Raw genomic sequence first — 22,806 nt, 5'->3', positions numbered from 1 at the left:
TAGATTTAACAAGGTTAACTTTCTAGCTTGACACATAACAAAAGCTATCCAAGAACCCTTTAATAAAACTAATCTGCTCCATTGTTGCCTCTGCAAATAACAAAAGATCATAAGCGAAGAATAGGTGTGATATGGATGGATCCCCTTAGAAAAGACAAATGGGCTGCCACTCCTATCGTTCGACTGAGTTAATGATTCAATGGCTTAAGCACTCCATAGTAAGAACATAGGGTGCAGGAGAAATCGAGTCCCCTTGGCGAACTCCTCTTTGAGGATAAAAACACTCAATAACCAACCCATTCCACATAAACTTCATCGCAGTGGACTCCAAACATGTTTTAATCCAAGCAACCCACCATTATAGAAAACGAGCTCGTTGTAGTCAGTAAAAAATAAAACTTCACCATAACCTATCGTAGGCCTTTTTAGATCTATCTTCAACACCATCCATCCCCTACCTGTCCTTTGCGATGCATTGAATCGACCACTTCCTGAAGGATCACCACATTATCATGAAGTCATCGAGCTGGGACAAAACTACTCTAATTTCCTAAAATCAAGTAATGTAGCACCCTCCTTAATCTATTTGTCAAAACCTTTATAATCAACTTGTAACTCACATTACAAAGGCTAATTAGTGGGAATTGAGAAATATTTTTAAGAGCTTCCACTTTAGGGATAAAGTTACCAAAATATCTCCTAAACAACTATCAAGGACTCCAGTATAAAGAAAAAAGAGTACCACCTTAGTCATCTATGCACCAACCATATCCCAAAACTTCTAATAAAACCCTGCTGGAAACCTATTCGAACTAGGAGCCTTAGACGAATCCATACTAAATATAGTTGCATGCACCTCATTAGGAGAGAATGGCTTGGAGAGCAGAGCCAATTTCGGTGCAAGACAAACAGGATAAGAGCCGGCCTGAAGATCAAAACTCAAAGGTTCACAGTCCACAGTATAAAGATTCCTATAAAACTCCACCGCCATAAACAACAAAATATCCTGATCCCAACACCATTCACTAGAATTGTCCTTTAAGCATAAGATTTTCTTCTTATTTCTTTTCATAACAATACACGCATGATAGTAAGCAGTGTTACGATCTCCTTCTGTAATCCGCCTTTCCTAGATTTTTGAAATCAAAGCATTTCTTCCTGATCCAGCACCTCCTCAAGTTCACGGCGGAGCCGCTGTTCTAACTTCACCAAGCCCAAATGTGGATTAACCTCCATTGATTACTGAATACCCTTTAACTAGACTTACAGAACCCATTTTCGATGATGAATGCACCCAAACAAATTAACTTTCCACTTTCCTAAATCAGCCTGAAGTTTCTAAAGGGACTCAGACAGAGCAGCATCTCTCTCCCAATTAGCAGCAATAAAAGAATGATAAAGAGATGTTTAGTCCAAACCACCTGAAATGTTCCCCTTGCTATCTTACATTATTCTCCGAAAAATGCACCAATTGAGGACAATGGTCACGACATACTCTTTCTAGATGAGTGATAAAAGTCATAGGAAAAAGACGCTGCCACACAATGTTACAAATAGAGCGGTTCAATCTAGTTGCCTGGAATCCCCCTACAAAATTATTTCATCTCCATGTAAACAACGGACCTGCAACAGACAAATCAACCAAACCCAAAGAATTCATCCGTTGGCGGAAGCGAAGGCATCGAACCTCAGAACGACTACCCAGAGCAGTGGTTTCCGAAGCAAAAGTAAAATGATTAAAATTTTCTGATAAGAACTAAGGCCCAAAGATGTTATTACTGATCTATTAGAGGTGAGAAAACATACGCATGCGAAGATTCTCCTTCACGCTCCCATAAATAGCTGTAAAAAACCAAGAAGGATGGATCCTATCATCCACTAAGATACGTAAAAACTGTGAGTTAGAATGCAGAACATCAACCAAAAATATTGATCAAGAAAAATCCATTCACCAGATCAGCAATATTAATAGGTGATTTCAGCGCTCAAATTTGAGACAATTGTTTCTGCAGATACCCGAAGCCAACGGATCTTCCTAAGACTTTGATAATGAGAGTGCACTTCCATTGATTATTCATCTCTTATTTCTCCAAACGTGAAACCCCTAATCGTAGGACAGTCAGGGTCATCTAGATCATCCTCATCCCCAACCGACTCATCGTTGGACACCTCCTCCACATCCTCTTCCACTTGTGCATCCCCATGCAATGATCGACAGAATTGCGAGCACAGAGAACATTTTGAAAGGACACCTTACATTTTGTTGCTGAATCAATAATAAAAACTCCAGCATTAGGATGCTCACTCTCGCCAGAGCATTCACCTGATCCATCTCCCAATTTCATTTTTTTAGAGCCACGGACATCACCGTCTTCAACAGCCTCCAGCGGCGACAAGGAGCATAGGCTTTCATCGCAACCCTTTCAATAATAAATAGTTTAAGTTAATAAAAAATAAAGTTGAAAAATGTATCGAAGAGACTTTATATCAATTGTCAATTAGATTTTTATATATTTATCAAATAATTTAATTAATTAATTTAAATATCTATAAACCATCAGCAGTATCAAACTGTTAAATTAAATACTTTTACTGAGAATCGAGAAAATGGTATAGTAATTAGATGGGGGATTGACAACAGCAGAAGGTGGGCCCATGATGAGATTGTGAGAAGTTGAGGCGTGGAAGGGAAAAGTGAGGCAACAATTAATTTAAAGAAAGTCACAGCGAGGTGTGAGTCACAATGCATGTTGTATCAATTGCAAAGGATTGAGCAAGCAACTGGCGAGCAAAGGAAGACGGTTCGGAGACTCGGAGGATCAATGATTGATATAATTATTAGGAATTATTATTGGCTGTGGATAAGAGCATATCCTCATCAAAGATAAAGATAATGTCCAATAACATAAGAATCACTACTCTAATCAATAATTTTATTCTCAATATATAATGCCTGATCAAGAAACTAAAATTGTAGTTTACTTTGTAGCTTAAGAACTCAACCAAAATATGTATATAAGAAAATACTAAGAGATTTGGACAAAAATAAGAAAAAAATGTAAAGTAAGAAATAATGTAAAAGAAATGAAGAATTTGATATCTGAAAATAAAAAGTTCTTCCCTGTTTATGGATTTACCAAAGGCTTATTTCGTTTAAAAATATATATTAAAAAATAAAAAATAAAAAAATAACAGTTGAAATATATCATTGCATAGCTATTTCAATAGTTTCATTTAGATCATCTAAGATTTTTAATATCTCAATTTGAATTCAACCGTATCAAAATATTAAAAATTGTATCCAATTATATTTTTATTAAATTATTATTTTTTTATAAATTTTATCAGATTATTATTTATAATTTTAAAATTTTATTTTTATCATTTAAATTTATTTTATAATATATATTTATTTAATTAATTTATAATTTTTTTATTATTACTAAAAAAATTAGTATTTAATTTTTATAATATTAAAAATTTATTAATTAATTTACTGATTTTAAAAAATATATTAAAAGGTTAGTTAAAAATTTTAAAATTTTATTAATTAGTAATTTTATTAATTTTAGTTATTCAAATATTTTATTATTTAGTCATTGTAGCATGAAAAAACTCATTAGTTGATCTTTTTAAATTTTGTAAAAATATTTATCAATTATATTTTTTCTATATCGATAATATTTTAAACTTTTTTGCATGAAAAATTTCCTATTTAATTTATGTGATATAGAAAAATTTATTAGTTGGTTTCTTAATTAAGACAAATACATTAAAATGTTCTTAGAGTATTAAAAAATTATATTAATTAATCTTTTTATTAGTTTAACTATTAAGTATTTTATTATTTAGTCTCTATAATAGATGAAAATTCATTAGTTAATCTAACACTTTATAGATAAAATTAATGGAAGGAATTAATTAGTATATTTTAAAACTAAGTGATAGTTTTTTATACAATAGGAACTAAATATTTTTTTTTTTTTTGAAATAGGGGTTGGGGGAGTCGAACCTTAGACCTTTCAAGGCTACAGGATGCACTTTCCACTAGGCTAAGCCTTGGAGTGCAATAAGAACTAAATATTAACTTTTTATGTTTACAACGCACTAAAATTGATGAATAAAAAATATTTTAATATATTTTTAATATTAAGAAACAAATTAATGAGTTTAGGGATCAAATTATAATTTATTTTTATATACAACTACCTATAAAATTATTTATATTATTATTTTATTATTAAATATTATATTTAAAAAATATTTATTACTTATTTTTATATAAAAATTTATAAATTTATCTTTATATAAATAATTTTAAAAAAACAAATTTTATGTAGTAAATCACAAAAATCAAATTTTTTTAATTTTAAAAAAATAGAAAACAAAAATTCTAGAACATTACTAAATGCAACCTTAGCCAACACACTCTAAAAATTATCATCTGCATCGGCAGTGAGATATTGGTTTAGGTCCTTGACATTGGCCTAAAAGGTCATCGTGCATGCAACTTATCCAATGTGATAAATTAAAATAATTTATATATTGAATGCATTACGAATTTAACAAGATGCTTAATATGTTAATTATATAAAAAAAATTATTACATATGATGTTGCAAAAATTAAATTGATGATCTACTTAGAATGGAATTGTGCTATAATCGGCTGAAACTTGCAAGAAAAGAAATGTGAGGCGGTAGTGGGTGCTTACGACAGCCACACCGATACTCAAGTCAATACCCTGAAGGAGAGAGAATACAATGTGTTACTTAGAACTTGAGTGGTATTAGAGATAATGTACATTTATATATGTGGTTCTTCTACCTTTATACTGTAAGAGATAAAGATAAATATGGTATATTTCTGATAATCCGGTCGTAATGTGGTCATTCGCTTAATATGGAGTATTGCCAGCCATTAGGTGGAAATCCTGCGATCTCATACGTAATGGAGGCATGCTAGGCCGTGTCAAATAATAGTAACTTTATATGTAAGCTCGCCTCGTTAAAGAAAGGGCTAATCTTCTGGCAGTGACTTGGGTGCTGAAGTGTCTGGATCTTCTCTTCCTCGTGCTAGACTGCATTTTCCACGTGTCTAATCCTTGCCACGTGTCCATACTTAGTAGTGACAGCTTACGCCTTACTTTGGGCGGATGTTATATAAGATCAGAGGTCCCCCACTGGTCTTCAATTCTTTAGACTCGAAGGTGGCCGTTTGCCTTTTTTATTTAGGACACATGGAGTGACCTCAGTTGGTTTTTGTTATGAGCATCATTTCGCTTATCTGTGGTTGCGTTATCTTCTGCGCCGCATTCAAAACTTTGTATATTATTTCGCTGTATAAGAATCCTTCTTTCTTCTTTTTGGCTTACAACAGTTTATCATAGGAGAGAGGAATGAGGGGTCTTTCTATTTTCTATTTTTGAGGGTAACCAAATCTTATACGGAGGATATCATTATGGTCTTCGAAGAGCAATTGAAGGTGGGTCTTCATGAAGGTGCAAGCATGTTGCTTAGCCATGAAGACTGCAACTAGTCTGACTATGGCAGATTTTCGGCATTACGACCCTTGAGGCAAGAGTTAGTTTGTGCTAGATTGATTCTGAGGACAAGGACAGGAAGGCAGTTGGAAAGATAGCTCTTCTCATGGCATTTTAAATGGTGCCTTCCCATAGGGTGAGATAGATTTTGAGGATTCTGATGCAATAGAGACATTTGATGTGATAGAGACTTTATTCAAGTCCCTTTTTTTCTTGTAATCTTTTGTAATGAAAATATATATTTCGTATGCTTTTTTTTATTCCTTTGTCGTCACCATTTTTGCCGAATGAACGGAGCTAAAGCGTATCTTCTTTGGAGGGGCTTTAATGCCCATTTTAACAGTCATAAAATAATTTTGGAGAATTTGCTGAAAAATAGGATTAATACCAGGGCATGTGGCCCGAAAAACTGACATCTTTCTATCGTAAAATGCCTTGGGAGAATTTGATAATAAGAAAATTTCACCCGATCTAAGTCTTTATTTGACACCTTCATCCTTTGTCTTTTGAGGATTGTAAAATACCTTGGGAGAATTTGATAATAAGAAAATTTCACCCGATCTAAGTCTTTGTTTGACACCTTCATCCTTTATCTTTTGAGGACTGATATACTTGCCTTTCCGACTGCCTGGCGTGAACAACTCGAATAATGGGACCAACGCCTAAATTCATGGTCTAGCGGGGATCGCCTTATGACCTGGCCTGGAAAAAACTATCTTGTAGCCTTGCTTAGTGGGACCAACGTCCGAATGGTTTGGCAAAAACTACCTTGTGACCTTGTTTAGTGGGACCATCGCCCAAATGGTATGGCGAGAACCGCCTTGTGACCTAGCCTGGCGAAAACTACTTTATGGCCTTGTTTAGTGGGAACAATACTCGAATGATCTGGCAAAAACTACCTTGTGACATTGTTTAGTGGGACCATTGCCTGAATAGTCTGGCAAAAACTGTCTTATGACCTTGTTTAGTGGGACCATCATCCGAATAGTCTGGCGAGAACTGCCTTATGACCTGGTCTAGCGAAAACTGCTTTGTGGCCTTAGTGGGACCAACGAACAAATGGTCTAGCAAAAACTGCCTTGTGACCTTATTACCATAGCCCAAATAGTCTAGCGAGAATTGCCTTATGATCTAGCCTAGTGAAAACTGTATTGTGGCCCACTAAACCTTGTGACCTTGTTTAGTGGGACCATCGCTCAAATGGTCTGGCGAGAACTACCTTATGACTTGGCCTGGCGAAAATCGCCTTGTGGCCTTGTTTAGTGGGACCATCGCTCGAATAGTCTGGCGAGAACCGCCTTGTGACCTGGCCTAGCAAAAATCGCCTTATGGCCCTGCTTAGTGGGACTAACGTTCGAATGGTCTAGCGAAAACTGCTTTGTGATCTTGTTTAGTGGGACCAACCACCAAATGGTCTGGCGAGAACCGCCTTGTGACCTAGCCTGGCAAAAACCGCGCTGTGGTCTTGTTTAGTGGGAATAACGCCTAAATGGTCTGGTGAAAACAGCCTTGTGACCTTGTTTTTAGTCTATCCTTGAGGAAGGTTATCCCATCATTTCTTATTACTAAATAACACCATATGTGAAAATACCTCATTAACCTGTTATTGATAAAAATTTCTCAAATTACAACTGTTCTAGGAATGGGGAACGACTTGAATATCTAACTTAGCCAGCTTATATGACCCTGGGCAAATAACCTTCAAGACTCTGAACGAGACTCTTCAGTTCTCGCCCAACTTACCAGGCTTGCTGCTGCCACCTGTTATATTTTTTCTTTTAAGGACTAGATCCCCCACGTTAAAGGCGCGCGGCCTGACCTTGTTGTTGAACATTCTCGACATCTTGTTCCTGTAAGCTGCCATTCTGATTGCGGCCTTTTCTCACTGGAATTCTGCTTGATCTAAATTAAATTGCATTTCTTCAGGATTCCCTAAAATCTCAAGGTGTTATGTCCTGAAGCTGTCTAGTTGAATTTCCACGGGAATGACTCCTGTAACTGTCTTGGGGGTGATTTTGTATGCCTATAGTATGTGGGGTAATTCCTCGGGTCAGTTGCCCTTAGCTTAGTCGAGTCTTTTCTTTAGACCCTGTAGGATGGTCCTGTTTGTCACCTCAGTCATACCATTGGTCTGGGGGTGATAGACTGAGATGAACCTTAAGTTAATTTTCCATTTTTTACAGAAGTCTTTGAACCTGGAGCTTGCAAACTGAGTTCTATTATCAGTGAGTACTATCTTTGGTATCTTGAATCGAGTGAATATGCTTTTGTTGACGAAGGAAATCACTTGTGGGGTGGTGATGGACTATACCTCAGCCTCTACCCACTTACTGAAATGATCTACTGCCATGATCACGAACTTTCTTAATCCGGTTGCATTAGGGAATGGGCCAAGGATGCCTATCCCCACTAAAAGAAAGGTTAGAGACTTCCAATGGCTGCTTACATTTCTCCTAGGGTCCTCGAGATGTTTGCATGTATTTGATATCTTTGACACTTCTGGACAAATTGCTTCGCATCTTGCATTATCATCGGCCAGTAGCATGCCTTCTGAGGGATTGTTTGAGCTCCTTCGTGGCTCCTACAATCACCTTTATGGATATCCCTTAGGACTTCTTAACCTTCCTCCTCTGTAATACATTGTAGCCATGGATGTGTTGAGAACCTCCTGTATAATCAACCATCAATTAGTGCGTATTTAGAAGACTTCCTTATTATCTGTTTGGTTAATAACTCATATGTTACAAGATCATCTTGTGTTAAGAAATTGTATACTGACATTATCCATGATCCCCCCTCTTTTATGGGAAAGGATTCTTCCATTTTCGTCGCTGGAGTATGCAGTTCCACAAATTGAAACAGTTGGGTCAAGTGCTATTCACCCGCCACTACCATCTTGGCTAGAAGATCTGTCTCTTTGTTATTGCCAATGGCCACCTGGCAAAGTTCGCAACTGTCCTACTCGTCTTTAATCCTTTCCATCAGGGACCAAACCTTTTCCCCGTACTTGATAAGATTCGATTTTCGGACTTTGACTAGGAAAATATTTTCCATTAACTAAATTTTTGAATATTTTTCATAAAACAATCTCCTTTTATTTTCAAAAAAATAAAATATATTAATAAATTTATTTATGAAGAGATCTTATTAAAATTGTCAAAGTGAGTAAAATAATTTAACTTTTAGTTTCATCCTATATTTTTTTAAATTAAAATTTTCAGTATTTAAATATTAAAAAATATATTTTAAAAATATTTTTCTTAAAATAAATAGCACGTTGATTTTTAAAATTTCAGTCAAATTTTTATTTATGTTTATAATAATTCTAACAGGCATGAGCAACAATTCGAGCAGATTAGTTTCTATAAGAAACTCCCTCGCTAGGACTAGGAGCACAACTCATCTAATGAGCCCATGTTTACGACTGGATGCATCATGTTAAGGTCATAGAGTTTTTAGGGACCAAAACTATAATTTTTCAATATTGAAATTCTCAGAAAGCAATATTGGAATAAATTAGTATGAAGATAAGGACCAAGACAATTTGTTATAATTTCTTTCCATGTATTTATTTTGGAGGGGTGTCATATGAGATATGTTGATGTCTCCTCCTGCCACAAGCTTATTTGTTTCTAAAGCTCTTTAGGGGAGAATGACTAGTTGGCCACCAACGAGAGTTGGGCCTAGATGGCTACTGTAAGCCTATATAGAATTTCTGAGTTATGCCTCACTCCTTGTAGACTGTCCCCCTATCTACAAGAAATGTGAGAATTATTATATTAATGGTGTCGATGATAAGGTATAATTACTATTTTGCCTCTAGAATAAAATAAGTTGTCTGTTCATGAATTCTCATGTCCAATTGTTTATCTGATGACTCTTGTCAGGCTTATGAGTATATGTTGCTTGTTAGCTTCATTGTTCACTTTTATAATCTCGCTAACATGATTGCTTGTTATTCTTGATTGTTAGGTGATTCTTCAGGCTGACTTGGTTTGAAAAGAGTTCAAACCAAGAGCCGCACGGTTTCAAACAAAGTATCGCACGTTTCAACCAAGTACCACACGGTTTCAAGCAAGTACTAAAATATGAAACTGTGATAATTGGTATCAGAGCAAGAAAGATCTATGAGTAATATGAAGGAATGACGAAAAGAAACTCATGAGTGAATACCATAGAGAAAAAGGTTGAAGAGTTGTTGGATGGAGTAAATGAGCGCCCAACCTAATAAGGGATATCCCTTGCTTTTGAGCAACGAGATAAGTGCATTGAGGCGTTAGAAAAGAAGAATACGGACCTGGAAGAGAAAAATGAATATCTTCTAACTATGCTAGCCAAATTCTTTGGAAGTGAGGGTGTGCCAAAAAAAGCCTGAGCCAACCTAATATCCTATTAAGAGAATAGGGGTGAGGATGTGCCAAGAGAGCTCGAGGCCATCCAAAATCCCGCCAAGAGGAGTAGGGATGAGGGTGTGCCAAGAGAGTTTGAGGCCATCCAAGATCCCACCAAGAGGAGTAGAGGTGAGGGTATGCCAATAGAGAATGAGGCCACCCAAAATCCTAGTGAGCGGTTTCGAGGAAAGGGTAGGCCAATAGAGCTTGAGGCCTCCCAACGCCTGAAACGTTCTCATGATGCCCGATTGGGTAACTTGAAAAGCAGAGGTGTGGAAGCATGACGAAGTTTGGCACATGCATGGAGGCCCTTGAGAGAAGGGTAGAGAACCTTGTTGCCTTATTGAATGTCTATGCCACCCAAGAGGGGATGGCGTTGGAGATTGATTCTATTTATGAGCACTTTGAGGTACTAGAGAGGAAAAATGAACGTTGTTAGCGGTGATAGCCAATTGTCTAGAGATTGAGGCTACCCAAAAAGTCTTTCATATGAATGACACCTGATGGGGTGATCTTGAGTATAAAATGATGAAAGGGGAGGTAGTGACTTCCTAATTGGAAAGCTACAAGGAGTAGTAGCACGAATAGTTGTGAGGCAGAGAAGACAAAAGCGTAAGCATTCTGGCTATTGTGGGCATATCAATTAGAGGTGTTGCACGCTCCACTAGGGACATTATTGGGAAAGAGGTAATGACTAGGGGTGAGCAGTATTCAGTTCAAACCGAAAAAACTAACAGAACAGAATTAATTTGAAAATTCGATTCGATTTTTTATTTATTTCGATTCAGTTCGATTTTTAATTTTAAAAATTTCGGTTATTTCAGTTCGGTTTTAATCAGATAAAAATAAAAAAAACCACACTGAACCGATTAGTGATAATAATATATTATTTTCAATAATATAGAGAGATTAGATCATATTAAGGTTAAAATATTCTAATTAAATTTTAAAATATTAAAAATAAAGTATAAAAAATAAAAAAATTTATTAAAAATCGAAACCAACCAAATCGAACCGAATAGAACCGAATTAGACCGATTCGATTCGATTCAGTTTCTGATCAAAATCGATTCGGTTTGGTTTTTAAAAATACTCAAATTTTGATTTTCGGTTTATTAGGTTCGATTTTAAACTGAATCGACCGAATGCTCACCCCTAGTAATGACCTAGTGCTGCACACTCCATTTGAGATATCTTTTGGAGAGAGGGTAATGACTAGGTGCTACATACTCCCTTTTAGTGACATTTGGAGAGAGAGTAATGACTTCAGGGTATAGTGATAAGGGGGAGGATGAGCCAATAAAGCTTGAGGCCATCTAAGAATCACAAAATCATTTCATTCAAAATTGAAGCAAGAGGCCTCCTGAGACAAAATTGAGGCAAGAGGTCTCCTGAGATGGAATTGAGGCAAGAGGCCTCCTAAGATAGAATTGAGGCAAAGGCCTCTCATGTATTTTTGCAGGAATGGTGCGAAAATATTCAATATGACATAGGAAAGACTATGAACTGTACTTCGAAAGTGAACCAGAGGAGCAATCATTAGTGGCATGAATTACGAGCTAATGCCTATGAAGTAGGCAAGAATGGAATCTCATAACCTCAATCCTTATTGTGAGTTGGAGCTAAATCTATTCGAAGAAGGGAAGTGTAAAATCCTGTGGATAGAGAATGTTCACACTTTACATGAGAAAAGGGTGTTGTGCAACGGAAACTTAATGAGAGGGAACCTTCTCGCATCAAATGGGTATAACATTTCTTGTGTTTCCTGGTATCTTTCTTTATCTTAATTTATTCATTCATTCATTTATTTCAAAATATTTTGTGTATTATTGAGTCAGGTTCCTCGTGGTGTGGGACTTGACAAGTTTGTGTTAACAGATATTGTGAACATACAGTATATAGCTTTCTTGAGAAGGGATTAGAGAATGATGTATATTATTAAAAGACAAGTTTAGTCCTACCTGTGTGGTTGAGTAGGAAAGAGACCTCATGGCCAAATAAAAGCTCTCACAAGTGGGTCAACGTGAAGGAGGACCGAGATAGGCCAAGAAGTGTAGGTTGCTCGAGGCAAGTCAATGTTGTGAGTTACGCTGCAAGCGGCATTTGGGTAAACTACATTCTTAGGTAGAGAGAAAGGAGATAAAATGTGCAGAATGACAGACTTACAAAGGGGAGGATCATAAGACGTATAAAAGAGGAAGAGAGTGCTGAGTGAGTTATTTTGAAAGTGGAAACACCGCTTTCATAGGAGGATTCGCTGAGCTTCGCTACAAGTGGGATAAGGTTGTGTTGTATTGAGGAGATGAGTAAAGGCAGTTCAAGTCTTAATGGTCAAGTGCTGTTAGCACACCTGTTGATTTATATTATGTTGTATTCTAGATGACTTGCTATATTAATTAGTATTTGAATCTAACTTGGTTAGTACTAACCTTTCTTATGAGACTATTACAGATGAATCACACAGTCATATGGTATGAGTTTTTGCAGGTTGATAGATTATTGTGTGATGGGTTCGTGCTTTTGAGGCAAAGAGTAAGGTCAACATTTAAATAGAAGCAATGGCAAGACAGGTTAAGGAGAAAAGAACCGGTGATTAATGAGTTCATGCAGTAAGTTCGTGCAGAGGAATAAAGTAACAACTTCTTACAATATTTACAGTAGATTAAGGAATAAAAGGCAGAATATTTACCAACCGGAGACAGAGCTTTCGCAGTTTCATTATCAATAAGAGCTAGCAGCTCACAGAGATCAATGTGAGGGAGATACCAACAGTTGAATGGTTTTATACTAAAAATTACGACTGTCCAACAATTTAATCAAGCAGGATTGGGCTCAGATCATATTGCGAGCATTGTCTAAAAGCGTCGGACTCAAAGATTGAAGAACCCCAACAAGTTAAGTGGACGAGAGTATTTGTTTCTAGGGATCTTTAGAGAACAGTGACTAGTTGGCCACAGCGAGAGCTGAACCCGATTGGCTATCGTAGGCTTATGGAGTTTCTGAATTGTGCCTTCACTTCTTATAGACCATCCCCTTTCTATAAGAGATGTGAGAATTATTATAATAATGGTATCGATGATAACGTATAATTACTATTTTATCCCTGAAATAAAATAAATAGTTTATTCATAAATTATCATATCCAATTATTTTTTTTATAACACTTGTGAGGCTTATAACTATATGCTGTTTGTTAACTTCGTTGTTTGCTTTTATAATCTCGATTAATATGATTACTTGTTATTACTGATTGTTAGGTGATTTTTTAAGCTAATTTGATTTGAAAAAAAGTTCGAATTAAAATTTCATACAATTTCAAGCAAATGCTAAAGTCTGAAAACACAAAATTGGTCCCAATCAATAACAAAAACATGGGATTGGAAACTTAACTCAGTAAAAATTGGTCCCAATCAATAAGGGAAACATGGGATTCGAAACCAAGTTTCTCCATCATCTTATTCATATCCAAACGCACACAAATTTGTCCTATTTCCTTATAAAGGTGTACGAAATCCAAAACCTACGACCCGTTAACCCAAACGCCAAACGGTAATAAGCCACGTGGTCGGTATACCCTTTGCTCGCTGCCCTCTTTTCACTCTTCTCTCAGTCAAACCTCCGCCATCCACCTCTCGGCTCTCCCTATGATTCTTCCCTCTCCTCCTATATAATAAACGGCTCACACTCCATTTTCTCAAATATATTCAACGATGTCTCGAATACTCGCCTTCTTCGTCGCCGTCACTGCTCTCTTATTTTTATTTACTTTCGCTCACGCTCGTGTTCCGTTGGACCTGAGGGGAAATGACGTCACCAGCATCAATGATCGTTCAGCTGACTTACCTGAGTCTGATCCCAAGGACACCGGAACCCTGCCGGTAAATGACGTCTACAATCGATTAGCTTACCTTCCTGAGTCTGATACCAAGGAGACCGCCACCATCGTCCTGCCTAGCGAGAAACATGAATCCGAACCAGCTACCCTCGGGGAGCTTGAGTCGGAAGAGGTTGAATCCACCGAATCAAAATTGCCTGGGAAGGAAATTAGCACATCGAAGTCGATCCAGGAGGAATCAGAGACCAAGAAAGTTGAGACGGTGCCGTTGACTGTTATCACTTTCCGTCCCATCAACCGTCACTTCCTTCAACGTCCATTATTCCCGTTTCGTCCCGGCCATCGATGCCATGGACGCCACCAGCACCACAACCAGTTTAAGCCATGGGGCGGTCTACGCTTTAAAAGTCATCGGGATTTGTCCTTCGCCAACGACATGATTCTTTCCGGCGGTGAAGATCTTGGTTTTGATCCAGTGACTCGTGGTAGGCCTCATCAGATCCCAGCTAGATGGACCAGGTTTAACCACGGCGGGAGCAGGTTCTCAATAATTAAAGACGAATCAAGGGAGGAGATGATCAAGTGGCCTCACCACCGTCGTCATCATCACCACCACCACCACGAGGAACGAGAAGAGCACGAGCACGAGCATGAGCATGAGCATGAGCACGGGTTCATGAAGAAGATTCGCAAGTTCTTGAACCACTTTTGAGTGCCAAGAGTTAAGGTGAGAGATCTATTTAATTTGTGGGGCGTTTTTAAACTTTAAATTTCTGGGTTTGTTATGTTTGTAAATAAGTTGGCATCTGTATAAGATGTACAAACATATATATTTGTGCTTAGGATATTAGGTGTTGTTATATACATGAAGATGAGAGTGTGTACCATATGATATATGCATATGGATATTTGGATTAGATATGTTCATCAGTTTCTATATTCAATCTTCTATTCTCCTGGAATATTTTAGCAGGAGTTACGGAATCAAGGCCGTGGAGACTGGGAAATCTTCGATGCAAATGGAATTTAGTGCAAGGTTTTCAGAAAAAGCATATTTAACTATTTTCTTATTTGACATGAAAATTTTTTATTTAAAAAAAATTAAAATTTAAAAATTCTTTGAAATGCTTTTTATGCATAGTAAAAATCATTCAAAAAGTAACTTGAAGAAATTTGTGTTCTCATAACTAAAATATATTGAGCTTATTTTAAAATTAATTTTTAATAGTTAGAACTAATTCATTTAAAACAATTGCCCTAAATAGCAAACACGCCCTTAATAACATCGAGTAAAACTTTTCACTAGAAGTTTCCCTCATCGCATGGCAGTTCCTTTATCATATAGAAATGTGAAGTGGATCAAATGCATTTTGTAGAATACCTATGAGATCGTTCTCTTGTTTGAAATAAATAATTCCATAAAATTTCAATTATTTTTTATTTAAAACGAAAAAATTTTATTTCTTTTTAATTTATAAAATTCTCATTTTCAAAGCAAATAAAATCATACTGTAAAAATTAATTTAAATTTATATGTTTTTTCTCTAATATTTTAAAAACTGCCTATAACAATAATAATAATAAACTACAGAAAATTTAAACTGCAAAGTGATTAATTCAGAAATTGATATCAGTGTTACAGATCTAGCATTCATACTTTCTCGTATAGACAATCTCGGTGGTTCTGCAAAAGGGTCTTCACAGGACAAAACAGTTCGAAAGGATCGTTGCCCATTGAAACAACAATTCCAAACAGAAAGTGATCAGGAAGTATTGATTTTCAGATGAGCTTCAGCTCTCGGGTCCCGTCAAGAACCTCATGATGGACTTCCTAGAGGTTTATTAGTTTAAAAGTTGAAATAACATATAAGGATTTTGCAATTATAGTTGCTTATGCGCCAATTGAATACTGAATTCAATATTTTTATCATCGGAAAAAAAAAAAAAAAAAAAGAGAATTACACAATATCAAATGTGATCAGAACACGAAGCAGTCTGATGTGTGGCAGTAAGCTCAGAACATGGCCATGGGCTTACCTCATGAGCAGCCCCACGTACAGCAGAGCACTTCCATGGTGTAGATCTTGGTCCCGGTACGCCATGAAGGTTGATGTTGGACAGACAAATACCAGTGAAAGGAGAGTTCTTCAGGCCTTGTATGGAACCAGGCTGCTGCACCTTCTCCCCCCAAACGCTTTTAAGCGTGATGCCCTTAACAACAGGGAGAGCATTTGGATTGAAATTTTCATCCGGATGATCTCCAACATCACCTGCAATCTTTATCCCCTTCCGCACGTTTTCCATATACACATCATAAAATGTGATATTTCTTATGAATCCTCCTCTCCCAATGTTTGTTTTTACATGTATGCCAACTCCCATATTGTAGAGGTTTATGTTTTCTGCCAAGACATTCTCCACCCCACCAGAGGTTTCACTTCCAACCGCAATTCCAGCAAAAGGAGATGATCCTGTTACCCGCCGGATTGTGATGCCAGAGCTTGGGCGACCATAAGCAATCCCATATTCATCCCACCCGCTCTTTATAGCTACAAGATCATCTCCAGTAGAAATGAATGAATCCTCTATGCAGACATCAGAGCTTGAATCTGGATCGATGGCGTATGAAAATAAAATTAAAAAAATGCATCATAAAGTTTGCCTTCCCCAGCAGCATATTCAGCCATGCATCAACATAACACTAATGATGTGTATGCAATCATCCATAACTACTTGTAAAGCTCAACCCAGCAGCTGCACCTAGTGAGGGATAGCATGTATCCACGAGTCTTAGAAAGGAAAGAACAAAAGAAAATAGCACATCTAAAACTCATACAAGACACCTCTAGCCTCTTGTCAGGCAATGGCACAAATCAGAAAAATGCCTTAAACCACTGGATCCTGTTATTTCTATTCCACATATTTCCAGTAAAAAGAAGAAATGTTGATGCCAGTATAAAATTGTTCGGAGGTTTTGTACTGCAACAGTCTTGAGACAACTTCCATACCCAAAACTTGAAACCCTTGTTTGGAATGGCTAATTTGAAAGAATTCAAAAGATGAATAAATTAAATCAATTTAAATTTATTATTAATTTGTTTAATATAAAAGATGTCAATTGAATTCTATTATATTTAAATTGATTCCAAACAAATAAATTCTTTTATGAATAGAACTCAATTCTTTTCTCACATGAAATGCATACCAAACAAGGGCGAAAAGAAAAAGGAAAAAAATGCAGTACATGCATACCTGGATCAATTCCATCAGTATTGGGAGAATCATGTGGGGCCAAGATGGTAACATATCGGATAACAACATGGCTGTAATCAATAAGGTATGTATCAGAGATAAAGATGTTGCATGTTGCATGTCACCATACTTGCACAATTGCACCAGGCTAATAGCAATCAGCACAACAAGGATGAGGATCTCAATAGAACAGAAGCAGAGAGGGCTCCACCGAGTTTCACTAATTCCAACAATGACCCAAGTTTATTGCCAATATAACACAAATTCTGACAACCAATCACCTTCCATGTGTTCAGTGTTAGACACGGAAATTCTTTCTACCTATACAGTCACTCACCACTAATGTTTCAGATTCTTGAATAACTGTGATGATAAAATACAAGTTCAAGCTATAATCCATAGACTGACAGCAGGAATACAGTTTCAGCTTCTATACACATTTGCAATATCATCTGGTGACCTAAAACTGCTGAATAGAAGTAACAATGAAAAATGAAGATGACCAATAAGACCAAGGCTATTAATGAACAGGGAAGCAGAACATCATAGGAGTCTAGATCACTCGGTGTTGAAAAAGAAAATATTTACCAAAAAATGTTGATTGGAAATATACGTACCCATTGGTGGTGCTGTGAAAGTACAAAACACAGAAGGAAATGAATTAAATCTCCACCGGAAAAGCAACCAACAGCCAACTTAAGGCAGAGATTTTCTGCCAAAAAATGACCACCAGCTGGTCACTTATTAAACAAGGGACCAGAAGTTTATTTGCTTTCTTGAAGCTGGTCGCTTCTTGAGAAAGCAACAAAAAGTAATGTGGCCAGGTTAAGATCCAAATATTGCATGGACTAAGTAGGGATAGCCTTAGCATCAAGGCTGCCAAATAACCCATTTCCTGAGTCAAAATGTCCATGGGTAGACTAATCTGGTGTCCGATAAAAAGCAGATGCATTTCACTGAAAGAGTTAAATCTAGATGAGAAGAAGGTATTATCAATACTGTCTGACCAATAATGAAATCATTGGGCCAAATGGGGCTTGAGAATGTTGCACTATATCATGAATAAATGATATCCAGTTATGTATAGTCGGCATATTTGGTGAAAAAGTCAGCCAAGCATAGGTGTGGATAGGCCACCCGTGCCTAATTCTAAAAATGATGTGGCAGGCATGGATTCGACAGGAGTTCAACCTATGCATGCTAATGGAATGACATCATGTTACATATTATAGGAAGAAGAAGATGGGTAAAATGTAATTATAATTGATGGGAAATAGGAGGGTATTTTGGGTATATTTTCATAAAGTAGTTATACAGCTGGTTAGTTTGTTATCCAGCTGTACTAGGTGTCCAAACAGCTTATATGGGAGAATCACAATTGCATAGGGGCATTCTGAATGAGCTAATGAAATCGTAGCCTCTATTTCCTCTCAATTCCGTCTCCTCCTTTTCTTCTCTCTAATTCTTCTACTTTCCTTCTATTAAATTCTTTCCCTGTACTGTTTGGTAATCTGTCACAGTACACATCACCAGAAGCTTCATATGGGTGATGAATAACAAGCAAAAAGACGGTATTAGTCATGATTTTCATATGGAAAGTTGGTGGTTGATGGACTGAACATCGGCTTGTGGTTTTGTGATTGCCTAAGTAAGTCTCCAATTTCTACTGGTTCTGGGGCCAATTGTGGTAGTTACATTTCAATCAATCGCTGCTATCCCCACTTAATCCATGCAATATTTAAATCTTAACTTAGCCCACTACAGTTGTATACATCCTTTTTCTAAAAGCGACCAGTACATGCAGTGTGGCAGGAAATCTCTACACCTAGCCAATGGCCTTTTCAAAATGCGACTGGTTTTACCACCCACAGCCGCTTTTTAAAAAATAGACTGTATTTTGACTTTTCAAAACACTAGTAATGGATAAATATTTTCCCAATCAACATATTTTGGTAAATACTTTTTTCTCAACACCAAATGGTCAAAATCCCAATGTCATGTGCAGTTATTTCATATCTGTGCAGCAAAAATGGAGAACAAAACTACATGTTTGTTGTGAAGAGAACAGAAGTACCATTTTATTAAGCAAACAAATAAAATCTTTAATTTTTGTGTATTTCATCATCAATTCATCACTAGTGCACGAACTTTATAGCCCAAATAAAGAGTCACACTGAGCCAATCTATAATTAGTGCGATGTCTCCAAAATATGCTAAATTTCTCCACCATTTGAAAAGAAATTAGTGCAAAAGCCTATTACCTGCAATAAACTGGATGGATGTTCCAAAAAGGAGAGTTGCGAAATATCACATTGGATATAATTATGCTTCTTGAATTTACAATTTCAACAAGATTAGGTCTTGTAAACTGGAGAGTTCTTTGCCTCCACATATTCCACCAGACATCTCCTTGTCCATCAATTGTCCCATTCTCACCTATGAAAAAAGAAACAATAATAAATTTTTTGAAGCTGCCATACATGTAACATACAAGTAAACATCTCCTAAACAGTTCTTAGTCATTATGCCCAACCTTTTAACTTCTATGCTAATATATAAAACAATAAAATCATACCAAGCATAAAAACATAAAAGATCTAGTTTAGACTCAAATGCAAATATCATCTAATATGGAAACCATTACAATATAACACAACTGCCATCCATTGTATTCATTGATTTTATTTTAATATATATGTCAACAAGGGGATTTAAAATTCTAGCTAAATCTGTGATTAGAGAAATAAAAGTAAGGTGATACTCCTAGCAAATCCCAAAGTTACTGCATTTAAGTAGGCCTTGTTCTTCTTCAGTATTTCAAATTTAAACTGTAGCAAGATTTATTACTAATCTATATATGAGTAAGGTCAGCAATGAAAAACTAGATGACTTGAACTTCATTCAACCAAGCTAAAAACTAAATGCAATCTCCCTTCTACATTATCAATTTAAATACAACTTAAATGGCAAGCCCAATTGAAGGCATCTCTTCATTCAATGGTTGAAAGTTGAAACCCACCTGTGATTACCACATCATGAAGTCCATCACCATGAATAAAGCTTATATACCTCCCACCAGGGCGTTCCCTCCCTCTTCCATAAGATGGCAAGGGAGCAATTAAAGGCCAATCCGAATAATCCTGTACCACAAAGGAAAATAGAAAGACTATGAACTAATTAAATCAAGACTAAAGAATAAATTAGAATGTCAGATAGGCAGCTCATGGTAAAAGGAATTGGGTAAATTTATAAACTTATGAAGTGATCACAAACATATAAGGTAGCCCAAACCTGTTTCCATTTGCAAACAAGCAATTAGATTACACAGAATTAGTCTAGGCAAAATTGCTTATGTTAGCCTGCAGTCCACTTGCACAATTTAGTATGACATATGTTCAGATAATTGCATGATGATTTACACAAATCTTTGTTTAATGGTTGTTTGGATTTTTGTTTATGTGACAATAATTATTAAATAAAATAATCACATCACACGCAGGATGTTCGGGTTTATTCGCTTGTACTTATTAAGAGTAATCGCAGACAGGTCACTTTCATCTTTACTAGCAATGAATTCTAGCACCACCCACTAGAGAGCTAAATAATATAATAAAAAATGAAACGACATTACTTGCCAGCTATTTGCCTGTTGGACGTCCACTTACATTATTTGCTACCACCTATAAATGTCATGCTCAATTGCACATGCAAGCTTCTCCGCCAGCCCCACCATTTATTTATTCATTATTGTTGGAGAACCCCGGAACCACTACGGTTCATGCAGATCTCTTCCGTTGGATTACTCGGACTTAGCAAAACACCATAACAAAAGAACCACCCGCACACACCTAAAATGCAGTAATTAATTACCTAAAAATCACACTAGAAATTGTCTAAGCTCCGTACCCTCTCCTGCATTTAGTAAATGGGGACTAACTATACTTGTTTATTATATTCCATAACTATAGCTTTTTAGGGGAGGAAGATAAGAAGCACGAAAGCAGGTTCAAATTCCCAAATACCCAATTAAGCACTCTTACTTTTTCAATTGCTAATTACCAGAAAAAGGCCTTCGTAAGTCCCTTTGATGAAATTTAACAGATGACATTGAGATTCTCACTGAAGAAGTTCTACAAGATCCTAGAGATCACTGAGCTACTAGTCGCGCTTACAAATAATGTAACCCCGTTGCAGGACAAAAATTAGTGCCACAGTAACTGCAGCATTAACTCTAACCCTTTGCTTTGCTTAAACAAATAAGCACTCCGTTCTTTTTTCTTTTTCCAAAATTATTGTCCGTAGCTTATATATTAACTATTATAATTTTATTTAATTTTATCCTAGTATTTAATAAAACTTAGGTATAATTGGAAAAATTAATAAAAGAAATTATATTTCTTAGAAGGAAAAGAAAAAAGAATTCAAACACCCAAGGATAAGTCGAAGGGGAAGCAGAGCAAACAGCTAACCTGAGTGGCCCTAATGACGGCACCTCTGGCCAAGTAGAGAGTCATGTGGCTGGTGAGGTTAAAACTTCCCGTCAAGTACACCCCAGGAGGTATATAAAGCAGTGTACCACCTCTCCTCCTAAGATGCTGAATCCGATATATTGCCTCCCTAAACGCCTTGGTATTCAGCGTCCTCCCGTCGCCGACGCCTCCAAAGTCCGTTATTGAAATCTTGTCATACCTATACCTCATGGATACTATCCCTGAGCAGGTCTCTACTCCGGCCACCGCAAAATGACCGGAAAAGAGTACAAAAACAGAAAGCCCGAGAAAAAGGGAAAGAAAATGCAGGGACATTTTCGTAATTTCGGTGGCCTTGGAGGGAGAATTCAATATGGATTAAAATAATGAGGTTTCTGGTGATTCTATATATAATGCCAAACAGGAAGACGGTAACAAAAATATATATTGTTAGAAGAAGAGAAGTGATTACAAAGGGAAAATTACAAAGTAGAATAAAGATTTATAGAATGTAAGAATAGATCTGGAAATGATACGAAGAGTCGAATGCTCTAATGGCGATTTTAATATAAATTAAACAAAGAACATTTCAGAAAAAGAGCAAAAGACCTGACGAGAATCAAATCCAGAAGTTAAAAGGAGCCATGAAAGCTGAGCTTTGTTTGCAAGTGATTGTCTTTGGAGTTTCTTCTTCCACTAACAGCGGAGAGAGGGAGAGGGGGAGACGGAGCGAGTGCGAGTGTGAGTAGCAGTACGTTCATATGAGCAGTGATGAAGCGGTGGATAAAGGAAGAGGCATGTGACGCTAGGCCACTTGTTTGCTATTGCGAGGATGGGTTGTTGTCTATTTACCGTTATGACCCTTTCATACTTGGACATCATCCACTTGCGGTCTCTTTCCTTGCACTTCTTTCAAAGAGAGTGGAGAGAATCCACTTTCCGTTTGATCTACAAGGAACATGCGCTTTTCTACAATTTTCAATTTCGGTCACTGATTTCTTGGAAATAATAATAATAGTAACAAGTAAAATATGTCTTGATTAGTAAATAACCATCTTTTTTTTTTCTTTTTTTTATCAATGCGTATGATATTGCATTTAGTAAGGTCCATAGGACAGAGGTACACGGTCAGGCCAAACAATAAAATAAAATAAATAAATCAAACCAAAATTAAAATTAAATCACCAAAAAATCAAATAAACAAATCAAATTCTAAACACAATTATCAATATGAGATAATCAAGAGTTTCGTTCCACCACGGTTCAAAAAGCACCATTAGTAACGGCAATAATATAAAACTATCGACCATCAACGATA

The 22,806-nt window shown here is 36.5% G+C and overlaps 1 protein-coding gene across 1 annotated transcript; it reads right to left on the bottom strand.

Annotated features, from left to right (window-relative positions):
* Nucleotides 1-15,362: 15,362 nt before the first annotated feature.
* LOC110607276 (probable polygalacturonase) lies at nucleotides 15,363-22,415 on the bottom strand. The gene is made up of 5 exons (XM_021746363.2): nucleotides 21,489-22,415; nucleotides 20,039-20,159; nucleotides 19,281-19,455; nucleotides 17,020-17,090; nucleotides 15,363-16,376 (listed from the first exon to the last, which is right to left on the bottom strand). The coding sequence occupies exons 1-5, from the start codon at nucleotides 21,822-21,824 to the stop codon at nucleotides 15,736-15,738; spliced, it is 1,344 nt and encodes a 447-aa protein (XP_021602055.1). The 5' UTR covers nucleotides 21,825-22,415; the 3' UTR covers nucleotides 15,363-15,735.
* Between the last annotated feature and the right edge of the window lie 391 nt (nucleotides 22,416-22,806).

The sequence above is a fragment of the Manihot esculenta genome, chromosome 1 (genome assembly GCF_001659605.2).
Source record: "Manihot esculenta cultivar AM560-2 chromosome 1, M.esculenta_v8, whole genome shotgun sequence".
NCBI classification, from domain to species: Eukaryota; Viridiplantae; Streptophyta; class Magnoliopsida; order Malpighiales; family Euphorbiaceae; genus Manihot; species Manihot esculenta.
Note: the sequence above shows the minus strand (reverse complement) of the source record. Positions and strands in the feature narration are given on the sequence as shown.

Coding starts and splice junctions, on each gene's coding strand:
- LOC110607276 (XM_021746363.2), bottom strand. CDS start 21,824: ATGTCCCTGCATTTTCTTTCCCTTTTTCTCGGGCTTTCTGTTTTTGTA. Junction 20,160..21,488: donor CCGTCATTAGGGCCACTCAG/GTTAGCTGTTTG, acceptor TTTGTGGTACAG/GATTATTCGGATTGGCCTTT. Junction 17,091..19,280: donor ATCCATCCAGTTTATTGCAG/GTAATAGGCTTT, acceptor TATTGATTACAG/CCATGTTGTTATCCGATATG.